The sequence below is a fragment of the Marmota flaviventris genome, chromosome 9, assembly GCF_047511675.1.
Source record: "Marmota flaviventris isolate mMarFla1 chromosome 9, mMarFla1.hap1, whole genome shotgun sequence".
Taxonomy (NCBI): domain Eukaryota; kingdom Metazoa; phylum Chordata; class Mammalia; order Rodentia; family Sciuridae; genus Marmota; species Marmota flaviventris.
This window is the reverse complement of record NC_092506.1, coordinates 57,656,493-57,675,294: the sequence shown is the minus strand read 5'-3', so window position 1 is coordinate 57,675,294 and position 18,802 is coordinate 57,656,493. Positions and strand designations below refer to the sequence as shown.

At 36.6% G+C, this 18,802-nt stretch overlaps 2 protein-coding genes across 2 annotated transcripts; both read left to right on the top strand.

The window, feature by feature from the left end:
- Positions 1-1,304: 1,304 nt before the first annotated feature.
- Positions 1,305-2,225, top strand: LOC114083577 (olfactory receptor 52E4-like). Its single transcript, XM_027924865.2, is given in 1 exon segment — positions 1,305-2,225. A coding segment is annotated over 1 exon segment (921 nt).
- Positions 2,226-13,286: 11,061 nt separating this feature from the next.
- On the top strand, positions 13,287-14,228 carry LOC139707117 (olfactory receptor 52E5). Its single transcript, XM_071617146.1, has one exon. The coding sequence runs from the start codon at positions 13,287-13,289 to the stop codon at positions 14,226-14,228; it is 942 nt and encodes a 313-aa protein (XP_071473247.1).
- Positions 14,229-18,802: the final 4,574 nt, after the last annotated feature.

Here is an 18,802-nt window from a genome sequence, read left to right as displayed (position 1 = left end):
CTCTGTGTCTCTCTGTCTCTCTCTCTGTATCTCTCTCTCATACACACACACACACACACACACACATAAACTAGGAGCTAAATTCTTTTATTTCAATGTTAGGTATATTAAAATTAATATTTCCTTGTTCTTTAACCTGAGTAGCAGCTATTCGGAAGGCAAGGAATGATGGAATCAGCTTGTGTTTGTTGCTTCAGAGTTACACAGTATCCTGGGGCTACAAAGGATTAAAATAAGATACTTTTCTTTGTTATATTTAAGGGACCAGGGAAGATTCCTTAACAATGATTTAATTTTAGTATCAATAAAACTTGTAGGATATTTGGTCTGTTTATATCTGAAAGAAGGCATGATTTTAGGACATATCATAATGTTAGATATTATACATTGATGTTATATGTTATAAAGAAGAAAAACATAATTTGTCTGATAGGTTACTGTAGAAAAAAATAAGAGACCATGAATATGGGATTGGAAACTAAGCAATCCAACAAGATGAGGAAAAATTTAAAAATTAAAAAAAGAAGCAATGCTCTCATAGAATAACAGACTAGTCAGGGAAGCACATTTTAAATGAAGAAAATTCTAAGACATCTGATTGATCTTCCTTTTGTCATGTGATTACATTAGACACTTGAGGCAAATCCTTAAATTTATATCAAATCAAAACACTGATAATGGTATACAGCAGCAATTCTTATTGTAACTTAGAATTTTTTCTTTTATTTTTCACCTGTTGTAGACTTTTTAAAAATTTTTATTTGTTTTCCTTATACTGGTACATTATAATTTTAGTAACAGTGGGATTCTTTGTTACTTATTTGTATGTGTACCCAATATAACTGTATAATTTAGTCCATTTTATTCCCCAGTACCACCCCTGTCTCTTTCTGGCTCATTCTTCCCCCTGGTCATTTTCTCTACTCTACTGATTATACTTTTTATTTCTAGACAATTCAAGAAACATTGGATATGGTGATTTCCTCAAGGTAATGGATAGAAGGGAATGCCATAAAACGTGAACATACACTACATTGTAAAATATTTCCTCAAAGAACTCATGAATTAGGAAAAAATAAAACCATGGACAATATTACCTGGGATAAATCTCAGAACAATAACCTATGTTGAGTGACTTTCTATTAATTTTGAAACGAACAAATTCCAAATGTGTGTAAATTAACACATATCATTCCATCCAGCACAATGATTGATGTTTTCCTGTCTCTCCAGGACCTAGAAAAGAGAAGATTCTAATGAAAGCAAGGATGCTTGTACTTGATAGGAATTCGTTGACACTTGCTATGATAAAGCCATCCATCAATAATACCCAGTTCCATCCTCCCTTCTTTATCTTGCTAGGAATACCAGGACTGGAAACTATACAAATCTGGATTGCTTTCCCCTTCTGCATTGTGTACCTGACGTCCCTTGTGGGGAACAACACCAATCTCTTTTTGATCAAGACTGAGCACAGTCTTCATCAGCCTATGTTCTACTTCCTGGCCATGTTGTCCATGATTGATCTGGGTCTGTCTACATCCACTATCCCCAAAATGCTGGGCATTTTCTGGTTCAGTCTCCAAGAGATCAGTTTTGGGGGTTGCCTTGCTTAGATGTTCTTCATCCACATGTTCACTGGCATGGAGACTGTTTTGCTGGTGGTCATCTGCAATCCTCTCCACTACACGGTGATCCTCACCAATAAAACCATCAGCCTTCCAGCCTCTGTTGTCATTGGAAGAAATTTAATTCTTGTAAACCCATTTGTATTTCTCATTTTGCGGCTGCCCTTCTGTGGCAATCACATCATGCCTCATACATACTGTGAGCACATGGGTCTTGCCCGACTGGCCTGTGCCCCCATCAAGGTCAACATAATCTATGGGCTTATGGTGATTTCTAATATTATTGTGGATGTGATCCTAATTGCCTCTTCCTATCTGCTTATCCTTCGAGCTGTCTTCCATCTTCCCTCTCAAGACGCACGACTAAAGGCTCTCAATACTTGTGGTTCCCATGTGTGTGTCATGCTGTGCTTTTACACACCAGCCTTTTTTTCTTTTATGACTCATCGCTTTGGCCATAACATTCCCCAGTACATCCATATTCTTTTGGCTAATCTATATGTGGTCATCCCACCTGCCCTTAACCCTGTCATTTATGGTGTTAGGACCAAGCAGATCCGAGAGCATGTTGTAAAGATATTTGTACAAAAAGAATAATTCTATTGAAAGTTTGGGTAAACATATCTATATGCAATTCAAGTTGTAATAATAATCTAGCTCCAATTTAAATATTTTATACCACCCGCTTAGGGTTTACACCTTTCATTTTTATTGGAAGTGGTTTAGAATTGACAACAAAACTTCTTTTGCTGCCCGTTCTCCTCATCTCCTTCCCGTATCTGGACAAAAGAAAAAGACTAATAGAGAAGATGCTGGAGGTGTCAGTAGCCTTGAAGTAGGAGTCTGGAGAAGATATTTCCAGATATCTTCTCATGCGGTAAACTTGGATCCTAGAGGAGAACAGATCTAATAACATTTTAGATGAAGAAATAAGGTTCAGTCCATGGGATAATGGCAATGTCTGGATGAAAACATCTAATGCTCCAATTTTCTAACCTTTACAGAGATACCAAATTTTATCTTCATCTCTAAAATCTTTGATTTATTTTAATTTTAATGTTCTGTCTGTCTTATTCTTACTCTGATTTCCAAGATTCAGTCCTATTTCCATACTCTAGATCTGAGGATGGTGTCTTTGCTTTAAAATATTCAAAGGAGCGCTGAACTGAAATTTGTGACTGACTATAGAACTCTCGTTTAAAACTCAGAAGTGTCCTTCATGTCCGGTACTTTGGAAACATTTTCTATGACTGCATGACAATATGTAAAATACACAAAAACATACCAGGAAAGATTATTAGGAAATAGGGCAGGTATAACCAAGAAGATAGAAGAGGAACACTATTCAGTTCCTGTGGACCTGGGCAACTCTTGGCATTAAATTTGACCCCAGCAAATACAATTCCTGCTGCCCTTGTGAAATTTCCTGTCTCTGTGCATGGGTTATAATTTGGTTTGAGTGTTTTTTTTGTTTTTGTTTTTGTTTTTGTTTTTGTTTTTTTTGGTAGCTGTTGTTGTTGTTGTTTTGTTTTGGATGTGTTGTTACTGATTTACTACCTTCACTTCAAATTTCTAAAATTTTATAGAAACATCAATTTTTAAAGATGGAAATACATTTAACATTATCCATCCCATTATCTTATGAGTAAAAAGGCTGAGGTCGAAAGAAACACAGGCGCTAATGTACATAAAATAGATAATATCACACTCATCTTTAATATCATTTTCACATACAAGAGAAGGAAGATCACTCAGATAAATTCTTTCGTCCAGAAATTCTTAACTCTTATAGAAGATTTAAGTAAAAATATTCTATGTAACTATATGAGGTCACATCATGGCCCTCAGGTAGAGATATCTAGAAAAATGGAAAACAGAAAGTAGCCTAGAGTTGGTGTTGATAATGAAGAGCTAGACTCAAGAATTTCTGTGTGGGAGCAGTAGATCACTAATAAACAGTGACTGAACTTGATCTTGTCTTTCTCACTGTGGTCCACAGTACTGAGTGGTGAGCATCCTGATCAATACCTATAACACACACACAAACATGCTAAATAAAAGGGTTTCTTCTTTCAGTGATATTAAGAAGTATGTAGCATGTGTAAGGCAATTTTCCAGTTAAATGTATTTATGGAAGTGGGAAAAGCTTAAACATATTAGTGCATACAGTGTGGATTGAAGCACATAGTAATGCTGGCTCTGAAGTGGTTCATAATCAAACTGCAATACCAAATTTACACGTGGGGATATAGCACAGTGATAGAGAATCTGTCTAGCATAAGCAAAGCATTGAATTCAATCCCTAGTACACCAGGGGGAAAAAGAAAGAAAATGCTTAGACCTGGCTAAGCAGAGTCCCTGATCTGGGTTTTCTTGTCAGGAAAACTTTTTGTGCTTTGGAGTAGCTTCCTCAAAATTTTAGAAGTCCACATCTGGTGCATGATAACAACAAGGATCTCTGGGTTGTATGCCCTGACCCTGAATCAAACATAGAAGTCCAATTCTCCTCTGCAGAGAACTCTGTTAATATCTTCTTCCTATAACCACCAGCTTGTGGAGTTACCCATTTTCCCCAAGAAGCTCTGTGATTTCTGCCTATTGGACTGTCCTGGGGCCTCATGGCTGGGACTTGGCTTCAAGAGAATGGTTTGGTGACCAGATGAGATTCCCTCTGAATAGTATAATTTTCTTTCATGGAATCACACAAGATGAGGCCACCATAAGGTGTTAATGTGCTAATGTGGTGTGATTCTTAGATCAGACTCAAGATGTAGTCAGGATTCTGGTTTACCAAAGTTTCATGGTTGAACCTTGGGCTCAAGCTATATGTTAGGGCTGTATGTTGTATCTCACCCATCTCTTGTCCAAAAGCAAACACAGCCTTCTATCTTTAATGCTCAGGGTGGCAGAGAGAACAGAAGACATTACCATCCCATGACCCTGGCACCTGGACTCAGAGTGGTCATTCCAACCCCGCAGCAGTTCCCACATAACCTGTCAGGCATTTGCACAGAAGTGGCTGCCTTAGCCTTTTTTTATATACCAAAGATTGAACCCAGGGATACCATGCTACTGCAAAGTCTTTGAGATCATTACTCTGAAATGCCACCATGTACTTTCAATCTATGTCCTGATTAACCCTCTGTGTATGGATGAGAATGTTAATCCCACCCTACCCCACAGCACATCTCCCCCTACTCTAGCTGGTGGCACTATTCAAACAGAAGCATTATGGTCAACATTAAAAGAGATCCCCTAGAAATGAAGAAACCAGGGTCTAAATAGTTCAAGTGGTTGAAAGATGTTTTTCTACACTTATGCTATAAAGTTCCTAACAAAAAAAATAATATGAACAGTAAAAATGATCATTCACATTTTAGAGGGAACGTGGGAGGAATAGACAAACTCTAGATAAGACAGAGGGGTGGGAGAGGAAGGGAGGGGGCAGGGGGTTAGAAATGATGGTGGAACGTGATGATCATTATTATTCAAAGTACAGGTATGAAGACACGAATTGGAGTGAATATACTATGTATACAACCAGAGATATAAAAAATTGTGCTGTATAAGTGTAGTAAGAATTATAATGCATTCCACTGTCATATATAAATAATAAAAAAAGATTGCTATGGTTAAGCCTGGTATTTGTAGTCAACACCAATGAAGCACTAAAAGAAACTTTGAGCCAGGCATGGTGGCATGTGCCTGTAACCCTAGTGGCTTGGGAAACTGAGGCAGGAGAATCCCAAGTTCAAAGCCAGCTTCAGCAACTTACTGATGCCCAAACCAAGTTATTTTTTATTATGAGACAGGGTCTAGAGATATGGCTCAATTGTTAAGCACCACTTTAATTAGCACTAAAATTTAATTAATTGATTGATTAAGTTTAAATATAGGAATCTACAGAAAAAGTTTAAGACTGCTTTGTCAGTATTAGTCAAGTCTCCAGGAAAAAAAAGTTGACAAATTCAAGTTGAGCCCTTTAAACTTGCCCAAGTATGTGGGCATTTTAGGGAAACCACAAGGGACATTAGTGACAGTAATTGTAGGATATTTACAGCTCCTCGCTGGAAGAGGGGCAGGGGTTCCTGGAATCTAGAGCCCAAGAGAGCATTCTGGAAAAACCTAAATATCAGGAATTGAGATTGATTGTGAGGCCCATGGAAACACTAAGGACATTGTCAGTGAGGGAGCAGGCAGAACCCGAACAAATTTCTTAACCACAGTCTCCCGCTGCCCTCCTGTTGGCATGTTCCCTTTTCTGAACCCAACCTGATGCCGTCAATCAAAGGAAACTATCACTGAAGGACATAGTCCTGAGTCCTCAGCAGAGTACAGAGTATACCTGGAGAGACAAAGGAGGTCACAGACAGCACACTGGCCCAAATACATGAAGAGCTGAAGGAAAACAGACTTTCATGAAGACCAGAGTTTTTACATATTCCCTTTTCAATTACTTCTTTGCTCTTTATTTCAGGATTTTTGTCTCTAATACTAGATACTGTGTCCCTTTGTGTTCTGAGTTGTTAGAATAGTTTTGCATTATTTTAGATATTCCAAGAGTTAACTAAAATGATGTTGATTTAAAAAATCATTTACACTAATACACTTTGAATTCAAATCTAGTATGTTTGCACTGAGGTTGACATGGGAAAAATGAAACAAACCTTGTAATCACCACACATATTACATGCTTATACTCCTAGGTTTCTCACACAATTTTATAGAATTAATTATACAAGGTCCAAAGTGGTGTGAAGAAACAATTGACATGTTGAGAGTATCCTTTCCTATTAGAGTATTCACAGATATTGAAGAAAACATTGCACTTTCTAAAGTTTTGATGAATGTGTAATTTAAACACATGAAAATAATAATGTATGGTGAGATTATCAAACTTTATAAATAATAACTAAATTATTAGGAAAAGTTACCTATGTCCTTTATATTTGTTTGTTCATCATAGTTATACAAAGTAGTGGTGTGCATTTTGACAGATTCATAAAAGCATATAACATAGTTTAATCCATTGCAATCCCCAGTACTTCCTCTTTCCTGCTTCATATTACTGTATTGCAAAAGAAATAAGTGCTTCTTCAGGATAAGATTGTTTTAACCTTGGAGATATGCAAGCAAAGATATGCCTAAAATACCTTCAAAGTTTGCAGTTAGCATGATAGCTCACAGAAAAATTCACTTTATTTGTTTAAAAACTGTACTTGATTTGATGATTACATATCCATTTTCCTCAAAAGACAAAAAAAAAATGTTAATTTAGCTTTAATTTATTATCCATTTATTATTATTATTATTATTATTATTATTATTATTAATTTTATTTTATTTAACATCTAATTATTATATTGTCTCAGCAGAAATTCAACAAATGTAGACTCAATTAATCAAGGAGCTTCAGTTTGGCATATGAGCATTACTGACATCTAGTGGTCAAACTAAATGCATTTCTTGAACAAATAAATGAGGGTCCTTTACATGAGCAATCTAGTAAACTAAAAAGGTAACTGCTATTGGTCCATCTGATATTTAATCTGGTTTTGAACACCAATAAATTCTATTTAAAATAAGTAATAAGAATAATGTTCATTTCAATAAGTGTATGTATCTGTTTTCAAACACACTGCTACTCTAGCCACATAAATCCTTTCACTTGTTAGAAAAATTATGTATATTGTCATTATTATGACTCCCGGGTGTTTTACAGATAAGCATTAGTTGCAGAGAGGTTAAGAAATGTTTTATCAACTATCAAATTACAGAAAATAGGTCTAAAGTTAAAGTAACCATAAACTATCTCTGACTTCCAAGTGTTAACTTCAAAGATAAGGTTGTTAAAAATTATAAAAATTGCCAGTGTTTGTTTATCAATAAATGCCTAATAGTTTCTGAGAACTTTGCAAGAATTACATTATTATATCGTTACAGAAATCCTATACATTGACACAATATTTTATCATTTTCCATGTGAGTAAACCAAAACTAGGACTTAGAATGTCACATGAAGTAGATCAAAATCGTAGAAAAAATTTAGTGGATCAGAAGTTATGTTTTTAATCTGTTCTCTAAACTTATTCCCTTTATATAAATATATATTTATTTTTATGTTTCTCTAAATTAATAACATATAGAGAGTTAGAGTCACTAAATGCTCACGGAAATCATGTAATATAATTCTTCAGTTATAAACCTTGAGATATATATAGTTCAAGGTTTGGAAACTAGTTAGAATCATATCTCTGCTACTTATCCATATTTCTGAGTTGACTTTGAGGAGCTTCTGGGTTTTCCTACAGTGCTCTTTTTTTGCCTGTGCTGCCTCTCTACCAAAAGTAACTGTTCATTGAGTGACACATTGGGATTTAAAGTGTTGGTGTGAGGCCACTATTACACCATTTCTGACTAGACTTATGGGGCCTGTTCAGGAGAGAATATTCACTAGAGGTTGCACAGATAGCAAGTGACTGGGAACCAGAAGTCTCTGACTAGAAAACAGAGCTCTGTCCTTGGGGATATGAAAACCCTCTATCCCAGGTCTAGAGACACCACCTTCTTGAGAAGGCTTTTCCCAGGGGACTAGAGTGGCTGTCAAATTTCTTGGTCTTAGCTTGTTAGAACTCAGTCACATTGAGTTTGCAGTCTGTGGCATCCAGTCTTTGAGAAATGACTTCTCAGATGCTGGGCAGAAGTAGGTGAGTCAGCTCCCCTGGTTTTGTTGAAAGAGGGCTCCAGTGACAATAACCAAAGCGATCCCAGGGGTGGTAGAGCTCCAGTGAATCAGCCAGTGCTTCTGTAGAGGGCCATTTCCAAGGTTTGCAGGAAGAGAGAGAGGAGTCATGTTGAGAATAATCTGGATCAATTGCCACAAGGCAGACACTACACAGAAGCACACAGCAAAATATGCACAGTGACAAACAAGCAATCCAGTTTTAGCAAATGCAGGAGCATATGCATAGACACAAACATATGAACAAATGTTATTATATGAGAACACTTATGGTAACCTACCAGTTGTCATGATTGATGTTTTTCTTTCTCTAAATCCTTTCATTTTGTCACTCAGAAGAGAAGCTCTTAGTAGTCAGTCATTCCAGGAGGAGAAGATTTATAGCATATTCAAAAATGGAGAACAGATGGGTTGTGGGATGGGAAGCCTTTAAGCCTGGGTAGAGAGGTTATTAAATATTCTGCCTCTGAGGATGGAAGCCAGTCACTAGGAAGAGTTCAACATAGCTGAACTGGGGAATTGAATATCTGAAAGGGGAAGAGAGGTTCAGAAAGGGAAAGGAAGAGAGAGCCTCAGAAAGTTATGGTGGAGAAAACCTTAGACAACATGCATGAAAGTGCATATTAAACAGAAAAAAGTACAAAGTATATAAAAGGTGAAAATTATTGCATTAGTAGAGGGCACAATGATGGCAGCAGTTTGCAAAGAAGTAGTGACATAGTAGAACTTTATTTTATTTTATTTTATTCTGCTGCTGTTAAGCTTATTAAATATTCTGAATTTGTCATATATTTAGAATATCAAAGAAATTTTAGAAAGAATATTAATAAATAAGTGGATTCTAATGACCGCAGAAATCTTGTTTGAGACCAGGAAGCAAAATATTGCAATGCTAGGATTTAAGCCCCATGAATTTGAGGACTTTGATTAAATGGCTGGTGTACATCTGCATTTGGTGCAGCACCTCCCACAGCATGCTATAAACGTTTCTCTTATGGGAACTTCTGTAATATACCTGATGGGGTCAGAAAATGGTAGTAGTGGTTAAGTTTGCAGATGATTCTGAATATAGAAGGTGGGAGACTTAAGTGACTAGAAGCAGCTAGAACATGTAACAATTTATAAGGTTTTAGGACGTTGACACATGACCTGTATTGCATATTAAAAACAACATAATAAATAAATACCTGTGAAATTAACATCAACCTCCACCCACTCATTCTAAGTGCTGTCACAAGGAGTCAACGGGATTTATAAAATATATATACATATAAATATAGAAGATATATATACATATATAAATTTTTGAGGATGTATCTATACATATCCTCAAACCCTTTCCCTTAGCCCCACACAGAGTTCTGCTCCCTTCTCCCTTCTCATAGCATGTGAATCACTGCTTCCCAATCTCAATGATTAATCTCATTAATAATTAAGGTTAATATGTTGATCAATTAGATGCTTTTCAAAAATGAAAAATATGAAGTAATTTTGGTGAAAAGAAATGAATTAGGGGGGAGTTGTGGTAAAAGATATCCTGTTATCTCAGTATCAGTAAGAGAAAGAAAAACTGATTGAATAGTAGTTTCTGAAGATTAAGCCTACTAAATTATTTTTAAATTGACCTGCTCCAGACAACCCCCATCACTAGCAGCAGGGTGCAACATAATGTCATCTCCAATCCAATGTCAGTGATAAACTTGTAACTGATTTGGCTACATGTATTCATACTTGCTTTAATACACTTTCTCAGTGCAAGCAGATTATGGTTTTTGAATTGCAGTTGAATCATGTTACACTGAAACTTAAAGCTTACATTCTTTTCCATTGTTCCTAAGACAAGATAAAACTTCTTGGATTAACCACAAGAGCCTACATTCTGGTTTTCTACCAACTCTCATCTCATCTATTCTGTGCCTTCTTTCTCAGCCAGGTTCACGCTGACCTTCCATTCCTTCATCTTTGCCTTGTTATTCCTCACCACTCAAATCTTTTCCTATTCTTTTCCATAAACTAAATTTTTTTCTCCCCAACTCACCCTTCATTCTCATCCTTCTGCTGTCAATTTAGCCAAAGCTCCTCAAGAAATCATTCCCCAAAAGTAATGACCAGATTAGTTAAGCCCCTAGTGTACAGCAACTCCTCTTTGTAATCCAGTTGCCAGTTAAATGATCTGATCAGTGTTGGTCCTCCTCACTAACCTATTTGACCCATAAGAGCAGGACAAGTCTGTCTAGCTACTTGAACATTGATACTGTGTACCCAGTGATTATCTAGTATTTAAGTGCACTTGAATGAAGAATTGATGAGTGTTTAGAACTGAAGAGTGAGGGAATGCAGAGAAGAGGAAAGTACTGAGGATGTCTCCAGGGTTTCTTTCATGGGACAATGTGTGTATCACACCATTAAATAGGGTTGAGGAAAAAGGAAGAGGAATGGTTTCAGAGAGGAGATGATCAAGTTGAAATGACCTTTATTAAATAAGATGTTACATCTGTGGAAGTTATTTTGTAAGCAGCTGATGAAGCCCGGGGCCATAGTTTGCAACCCCAGAAGATGAAGATTTCACTTGCTTCTGTAATGGATTTGATTTAAAAAGAAAAAAAAAACTATTTCAACATCCAACAGAGGAGAAAGGCTACTTTACATGTTAAACCTAGAAATATTTTTTTTCATTGATAAGAGAATTACTAGACATTTTTATTTGCAGAGTTTAACTATGAAAATGTTACTGAGGTTATTTGAGTTAATTCACTGTGACAGTGTTAGTGGGCAAATACTAACACCAAAGCTAGTTTAAAACATTAAGGAAACAATATAATTTTCCAATGCTAATTTTTTTCTTTTTAGTTATTTAATAGGTTCCTACTTATACATAACATTAGGATTTATTTTGACAGAATTATAAATGCATGGAATACAGTTTGCTCCAATTCAGTGGCCAGTACTTACCCTTGCCCTTTGCCTCCTTCCTCCCCTGTTCCCTACTGATCTTTCCATTTATCTACATTCTATTTATTACTATCTTGTGGCATAATGGTAAAATTCACTGTAATATATTCATATGGGTATATTGGAAAGTTAGGTCAGATTCATTCCGTTCTTTTTCCCTTACCCCTACTATGCATTCTCTATCTCAATTTCCTTTTTCCAAAGCTAATATCTTTAGAAAATATAGTTCTTGTAATAAGTATAACCTAAAGGTTAAAAAGAACAACAATTTGATTGAATGTAGCATATTACAGAAGAGGACATGAATTTAAAGTCATAGAAAGCTGTGAAAGTATAAAATGAAATTTAAATGTTGATGCTTTTGCTGGTTTTTACCATTGTGTTCCTGATGCAGCCAATTTTAGGTATTCCTTATTCATTCTTATTTTTCAGATAAGGAAAAATTATTTAGCTTTAGTCTTTAAGTTTTTTTCTGCTAAGTTCTTTCTGCAGCTTCTTCATTGAGATAACTAATATTATTGGGATGCATAACCTCTATTTTTATTTAATCTTTATAATTAGCATAGAGAAATTAAACATGTGGTTGGTCTTTCTAGAAGCCTTAGATTGAAGGAAGTATGAAGACTGAAAAACAACATACGACCATGTGGAAATAGCTCAAAAGAACAAAGATGGTCAGATGTTTCATAACAGTAAAAATGAAAATAGGTAGAAAAACAAAAAGTTGAACATGGATATAAATAGAACTTTCCAAAACTTAGCCAATGGGACATAATAACTATATGTGGAATGTCTAAAGATATGTCACTTTCTAGGTACAACTAGCCCAGTCTCTATCCGAATCCCACCCATAACCCAATCACAAAACATACATTGTCAAATTTCTAATAATGTCCTACCTAGACTCATGCACACCTAAGCACCACATCATTTTACAGCTTGCCTCCATGTCATAGGGGAAATTAAAACATAAGTAGAACACAAGGTACCATACATCTTCAATTATTATAGTAAACTAGCCTGCAGCCAACTTAGACATTTTATTTCCCATCACTATATCAGAAACTTGCTACAGAATTAATATAAACTAGACTGTTCTCAGGTTGAGGCAAGTTTTTAGCCTTGATCTTTCTCTAACTTTAAAAAAGACACAGACATTGCCACTGCCACTTCCCAGGTAGTATGAAGGGATTGTCCATTTACATAACATGGCATGAAAAAGAATAAATTATAAAAGGCTCTGAAAACTATCTGGGTGAATCCAGTGTTTTCTGTTCAGCTAAGGAACGTAATGTGGTGAAGGACACAATTTTTTAGTTATAGGAAGGAACATTGTTTTCTTGAAATTATATAATAACCTCCAGTTGCATCTAAATTTTGTAATTCCATCCCAAGTTCAGATCTAAGTATCAGTTATCCAATCCTCCACTTTTTCTGGATTTTTTCCCAGAAAGCCTCTTAATTTCTCAGAAATACGTTACAAGTATTTCTCATTGCTCAAACCACCAGACAGGTTGGGTGATCATCTCCCCCACAACCACTGTATCACAATCTGATGATATTTTACACACACACACACACACACACACACAAAATCTCAGTTATTCTTTACATCCTCATTAGTAATTATAATCAACAGTGAGTATTTGCTAATTTAATACCATATGCAGTTTCTTCCTTAGAGACTGAAGGGACAAAAGAGATGGAAAGTTCAGGATTATTGTTATATTTACAAATTTTACACATGGATTTTCTACAGATGAGGTGAATATTTCAAAGCAAATGTATCTGTTAACTGTCCCTGATATTCCCTCTCTAGGTCTCCTCTGCTGTGTTATGGAATTAAAAAACGGACATTCCATTTCTCCAAGAAATAGGCAACATGCTATGACAGAAGTCAGGGTCTGTCACTGGAAGCAAGAAAACTCCTGTCAGAAATGTGTCTATAACCAATTCCCACCAACATGCTTCAGATCAACAGCACACAGTTCCACCCTTCCTCCTTTCTTCTGATAGGTATCCCAGGGTTGGAAGATGTGCACATGTGGATCGGCTTTCCTTTCTTTGCAGTATATCTCATAGCCCTGCTGGGGAACATCATTATCCTGTTTGTGATTCAGACTGAGCGCAGCCTCCATCAACCAATGTTTTACTTTCTGGCCATGTTGGCCTGCACTGATCTGGGCTTGTCCACAGCAGCCATCCCCAAAATGCTAGGCATTTTCTGGTTCAATCTCAGAGAGATTGTGTTTGGTGCCTGCATCACACAGATGTACACCATCCACATATGCACTGGCCTGGAATCTGTGGTGCTGACAGTCATGGCCATAGATCGCTATATTGCCATCTGCAACCCCCTAAGATACACCATGATCCTCACCAACAAGGTGATAGCCATTCTGGGCATAGTCATCATAGTTAGGAATTTGGTGTTTATGACTCCTTTCATATTTCTTATCCTGAGATTGCCTTTCTGTGGTGTCAGGATCATCCCCCATACCTACTGTGAACACATGGGTTTGGCAAAGTTAGCTTGTGCCAGTATTAGGGTCAATGTTATTTATGGCTTCATTGCGTTCTCAGTGGGGTTCATTGACCTTTCAGTGATTGGATTTTCCTATATTCAAATTCTCCAAGCAGTCTTCCATCTCCCATCCTGGGATACCCGGATGAAGGCACTCAGCACCTGTGGCTCCCATGTCTGTGTCATGTTGGCCTTCTACCTGCCAGCCCTCTTTTCCTTCATGACACATCGCTTTGGCCACAATGTCCCTCACTATATCCACATACTTTTGGCAAATCTGTATGTGGTTGTTCCCCCTGCCCTTAACCCTGTTATCTATGGGGTCAGGACAAAACAGATACGAGATCGAGTACTAATGATGCTTTATCCTAAAAGCCATTGACATTTATCCCCAGGAGTATCTTCCACAGTAGTCCAATAAGGAGATAATGAGATCACACCAGAAGTAGAAAATGAAAATATTTGTGTTAAACTTCCCCAGTAAGTCAATAATGAGATCATAAATAGCAGGAACATTTTTGTTTAACTCCTCTGACATTCCCACACAAGCCAATCACATTATGTGTCCCTCCATTGCCCAAAACTCCAGTACACCCATTGAAAGGCATATCATAGAGATTCCCCAACAATCTCTCTACTATGAGCCATGAAGAGTACAAAATAATGTTCATGTTTAAACCTACTGGTATCTCAAAATTCCTGAAGGGAGTAAGAGGTTTTGCAAAAACTTGTTGCAGCAAGTACCTTGAACAACTTCCTCCCACCTGGAGATTCTCTCCATTCACATTCACAAGGTCAAGTTTATGAGCAGAAAAATGATGTGGGATTTCTTGTAAACCAACCAGAATACAGTGGCCAGAGAAATTAACTGACAGTCTTAAATTTTACATACACATTCAGGTTCTGGACTTATCTAGAAGTTTGACCAGAGAATTACAGTGAAAACTCTTTGAACATCAATATCCCTGTCCTTAAAATGTTACAAAATAATATTAATTCAGTACTAGGAACTTGAAAATACTGTAGTGAAAATCTTCCAGCTTGTAAAACATTAAAAGATTTGGAAAAAGAGTACATACTAAGGTAGTGTTGTGGTGCCTTCTAGCATTTCTTCTAGATTTAGCTTACTAAATCCAGTTGCTGTGCACAGTCCCTAGTCCCGAAATTGGTTCTTTTTGTGGTCCTCTCAGCCCTTACATTCAGAGACACTCTCAGGCAGGAGGACTGAAGCCCTGACTAGTTTAACGGCCTCTATCTGGGCTTGAGGGATCAGAGAAAAACTTTGCCTCACAGTCCTCCTTGAGATGAGCATTGAGAGAGTCTGCAATGGTGGCTCCTGCAAGAGCATAAAGTTATTCTCACTAGGGTGTGGAAGCTAAATAAGAGCATTGATTTGTTGGGTATTCTAGGAGCTGCAAATCATGAAACTGACTTCTAATTGGAAATAAGACCCTGGTTGAAACTCAGGGTGCATTGAGCAGAAATACACAGAGAATGGGGCTAAGGTGATAGTAATGTAAACTGAAAGAGGAGAAAGTGAAATTTGAAGAAATGAAACAAAGACACAAAGAAAAAAATGGTCAGGAAATCTGTCTTTTTTCCCCCAGTGCTGGGGAACCAACCCAGGACTTCCCATACACCAGGCAAGCACTGATCCTTAGCCCTTAATTTGCTAAATAGAAAGTTTGAAATACCAGAAAGAAGAGCTCAAAAGACTAAAATGATAACATAACAAAAAATGAAGATGACAAAAGAGTCATTTCAGATTGTCTTCCAAATAAATGTCAAGCCAATATAGCTTTTTTAAAAATTCTTTTATTGTTACATATGAATTACACTGAATAGTGGGTTTCTTTTTTTATTGGTTGTTCAAAACATTACAAAGCTCATGACATATCATATTTCATACATTAGATTCAAGTGGGTTATGAACTCCCATTTTTACCCCAAATACAAATTGCAGAATCACATTGGTTACACACTCACATTTTTACATAATGCCATATTAGTGACTGTTGTATTCTTCTACCTTTACTATCCCCTGTCCCCTCCCCTTTCATCTTCCCTCTCTACCTCATCTGCTGTTGTTCATTTCTCTCCCTAGTTTCCCCCCCTTTCCCCTCACAACCTCTTATATGTAATTTTGTATAACAATGAGGGTCTCCTTCCATTTCCATACATTTTCCCTTCTCTCTCCCTTTCCCTCCCACCACTCATCTCTGTTTAATGTTAATCTTTTCCTCATGCTCTTCCTCCCTGCTCTGTTCTTAGTTGCTCTCCTTATATCAAAGAAGACATTTGGCATTTGTTTTTTAAGGATTGGCTAGCTTCACTTAGCATAATCTGCTCTAATGCCATCCATTTCCCTGCAAATTCCATGATTTTGTCATTTTTTAGTGCTGAGTAATACGCCATTGTGTGTAAATGCCACATTTTTAATCCATTCATCTATTGAAGGGCATCTAGGTTGGTTCCACAGTCTAGCTATTGTGAATTGTGCTGCTATGATCATTGATTTGGCAGTATCCCTATAGTATGCTCTTTTAAGGTCCTCAGGGAATAGTCCGAGAAGGGCAATAGCTGGGTCAAATGGTGGTTCCATTCCCAGCTTTCCCAGGAATCTCCATACTTCTTTTCCAAATTGGCCACACCAGTTTGCAGTCCCACCAGCAATGTATAAGTGTACCCTTTTCCCCACATCCTTGCCAGAATAGACAAAGAACTCAAAAAACTAAACAATAACATAACAAATAACCCAATCAACAAATGGGCCAAGGAACTGAACAGACACTTCTCAGAGGAGGACATACAATCAATCAACAAGTGAATAGTGGGTTTCATCATGGAATATTCATACATTATTGAGTTTCCTATACTATATTAACAGAACTAAAAAATTCAAAAACTTGCAAATTCCATTTCAAAAATTAACATTATCCTTATGGAAAAATCAGAAAATAAACAAGAAAAAAAAACAGAAGAACGTAAATACAGAGAAGTTTTTCAAGAGAAACAGATACATAGATTAACCCCACATATAAAAATAGATAAAATTATAAATTTGACATCAATTTGCTTGCATACATTTTAATTAGCTTTTTAATTCACTATCACCTTACAATTAAAGATATTTTTGGAGTGCAATGTGATATTTCAACACATGTGTAGATTTTCTAATGATCAGATCACACTGATATATCCAAAATCTTATTTATCATTTCTTTGTGTTGGAAACATTCAATACCTTCTCTACTAGCTATTTTGAAATATACTATTAAATGTTGTCAGCCATAGTTACTTACTGTGCTAGAGATCATTAGACATTATATTTTCTACCTTTTAATTAAAAGGTACAGGTGTCCAATTGTAAACTATCCTCTATCTCCCCCTATCCTCCACCCTTCCCAGACTCTGCTAACCACTATTCTACTCTCTGTTTCTATTAGGTCAATGATTTTATCTTTGCATTTAAGGAAGAGTATACGGTATTTGTCTTCTGCACCTGGTTTATTTCATTTAATGAATGTCCTCAAATTGGTGCCAATGACAGGATGTCATGATTTTAATGGCTGAATAACATTCCTTTGTGTATTTATACCACCTTTGCTCTGTCCATCCACTCACCAATGAACATTTTGGTTTATTCATACCTTGGATATTGTGAATACTACTGCAATAAACATATGAGTGCAAATATCTCTTCAACATACAGACTTCCTCACCTTTGGATATGTACCCAGTGTTGAAATTGCTGTATCCTGCGGTAATTTTCTGAGGAACTTCCATACTGTTTCCTATAATGGCTCTACGAATGTATGGTCCCATCAAATGAGTTATCAGATTTTCCTTCTCTGCATTCTTGACTGAATTTTTACTTTTTATTTTTTATAAGTCATTCTAACTGGAGTGGGATAATATTTCATTGTGATTTTGATTTGTATGCAAATTGTTTAAAATTAAGTTTATCCTTATTTCAAAAGCAAATGAAAAGAGCCGGACAGACTGTGGAATGTCTGACTTTAAAAGTTAGCTACCCAATATGTGCAGAGTTGACTTTGAGGGGAATTAGAGGATGATTTCAAGATCTAGACAATAGTCCACAGAAAATGAGCCTAGGCTATAGAGGCCCATAGGCAACAATTTTTTAAGATGCTCTGAGCCAAGGAAATTATTTTTTTATAAAATTAACACAAAACCAGGAATTATAGTACATGTACTCCAAAGACTGGGCACTGATTTGAGATTAAGATTCATGGACAATTTTGAATAATGGGATCCAAGTTGAGTAGCAGCAAACATTTACTTATTGCTCATTAGCATTTTTCCCAAAAACATACTGAGAAGCCTATTTTTAGGGTTTAGTAATAATAATAATAACACAACAGCATTGAACCACCAACAAGAACCTCTAAGGGCTTTACAAACATGCTCACATTTATTTCTTCCATAAATAAACAAATTAGAAATATAATATTTTAATAATTTATGCAACTTGTCAAGTGGCAGACATGGAAGCAAAATTCTGTCCCGCCCAAATACTAGCCTTGAATCCTTGATTACAAGGAAGGGGACTAGTCAGAAAAAAGAAATCATTACCACAAGTTCAGCCATATATTTTACCTGCAGGAAGTAATGGAGTAAATTATGATAAGTTAAGAATATTGAGTCAGATTCAGGAACATTTTTGCCTGACAGAGTCTGGCAAATGGGGATATGAAGGCATCAAGTCACCATTATGATGTTAGACACCTGCCTAGAACTGGGGTTGTGGTGTGATGAGAGCTGGGCTTGCAACTTGGAAAGCTTTGTGGTTGAAGGATGAGGATCAGGTTTGAAAGCAAGTAGAGAAGAGCCCTTGGCCAGAAAATTGTCCAACTACCCTGAGGCAGCCCTGCTATGAGGGAGCCCAAGTTAGTCCTATGGAGAAGACTCAGAGAAAGGCCTATGCCTAGCCAT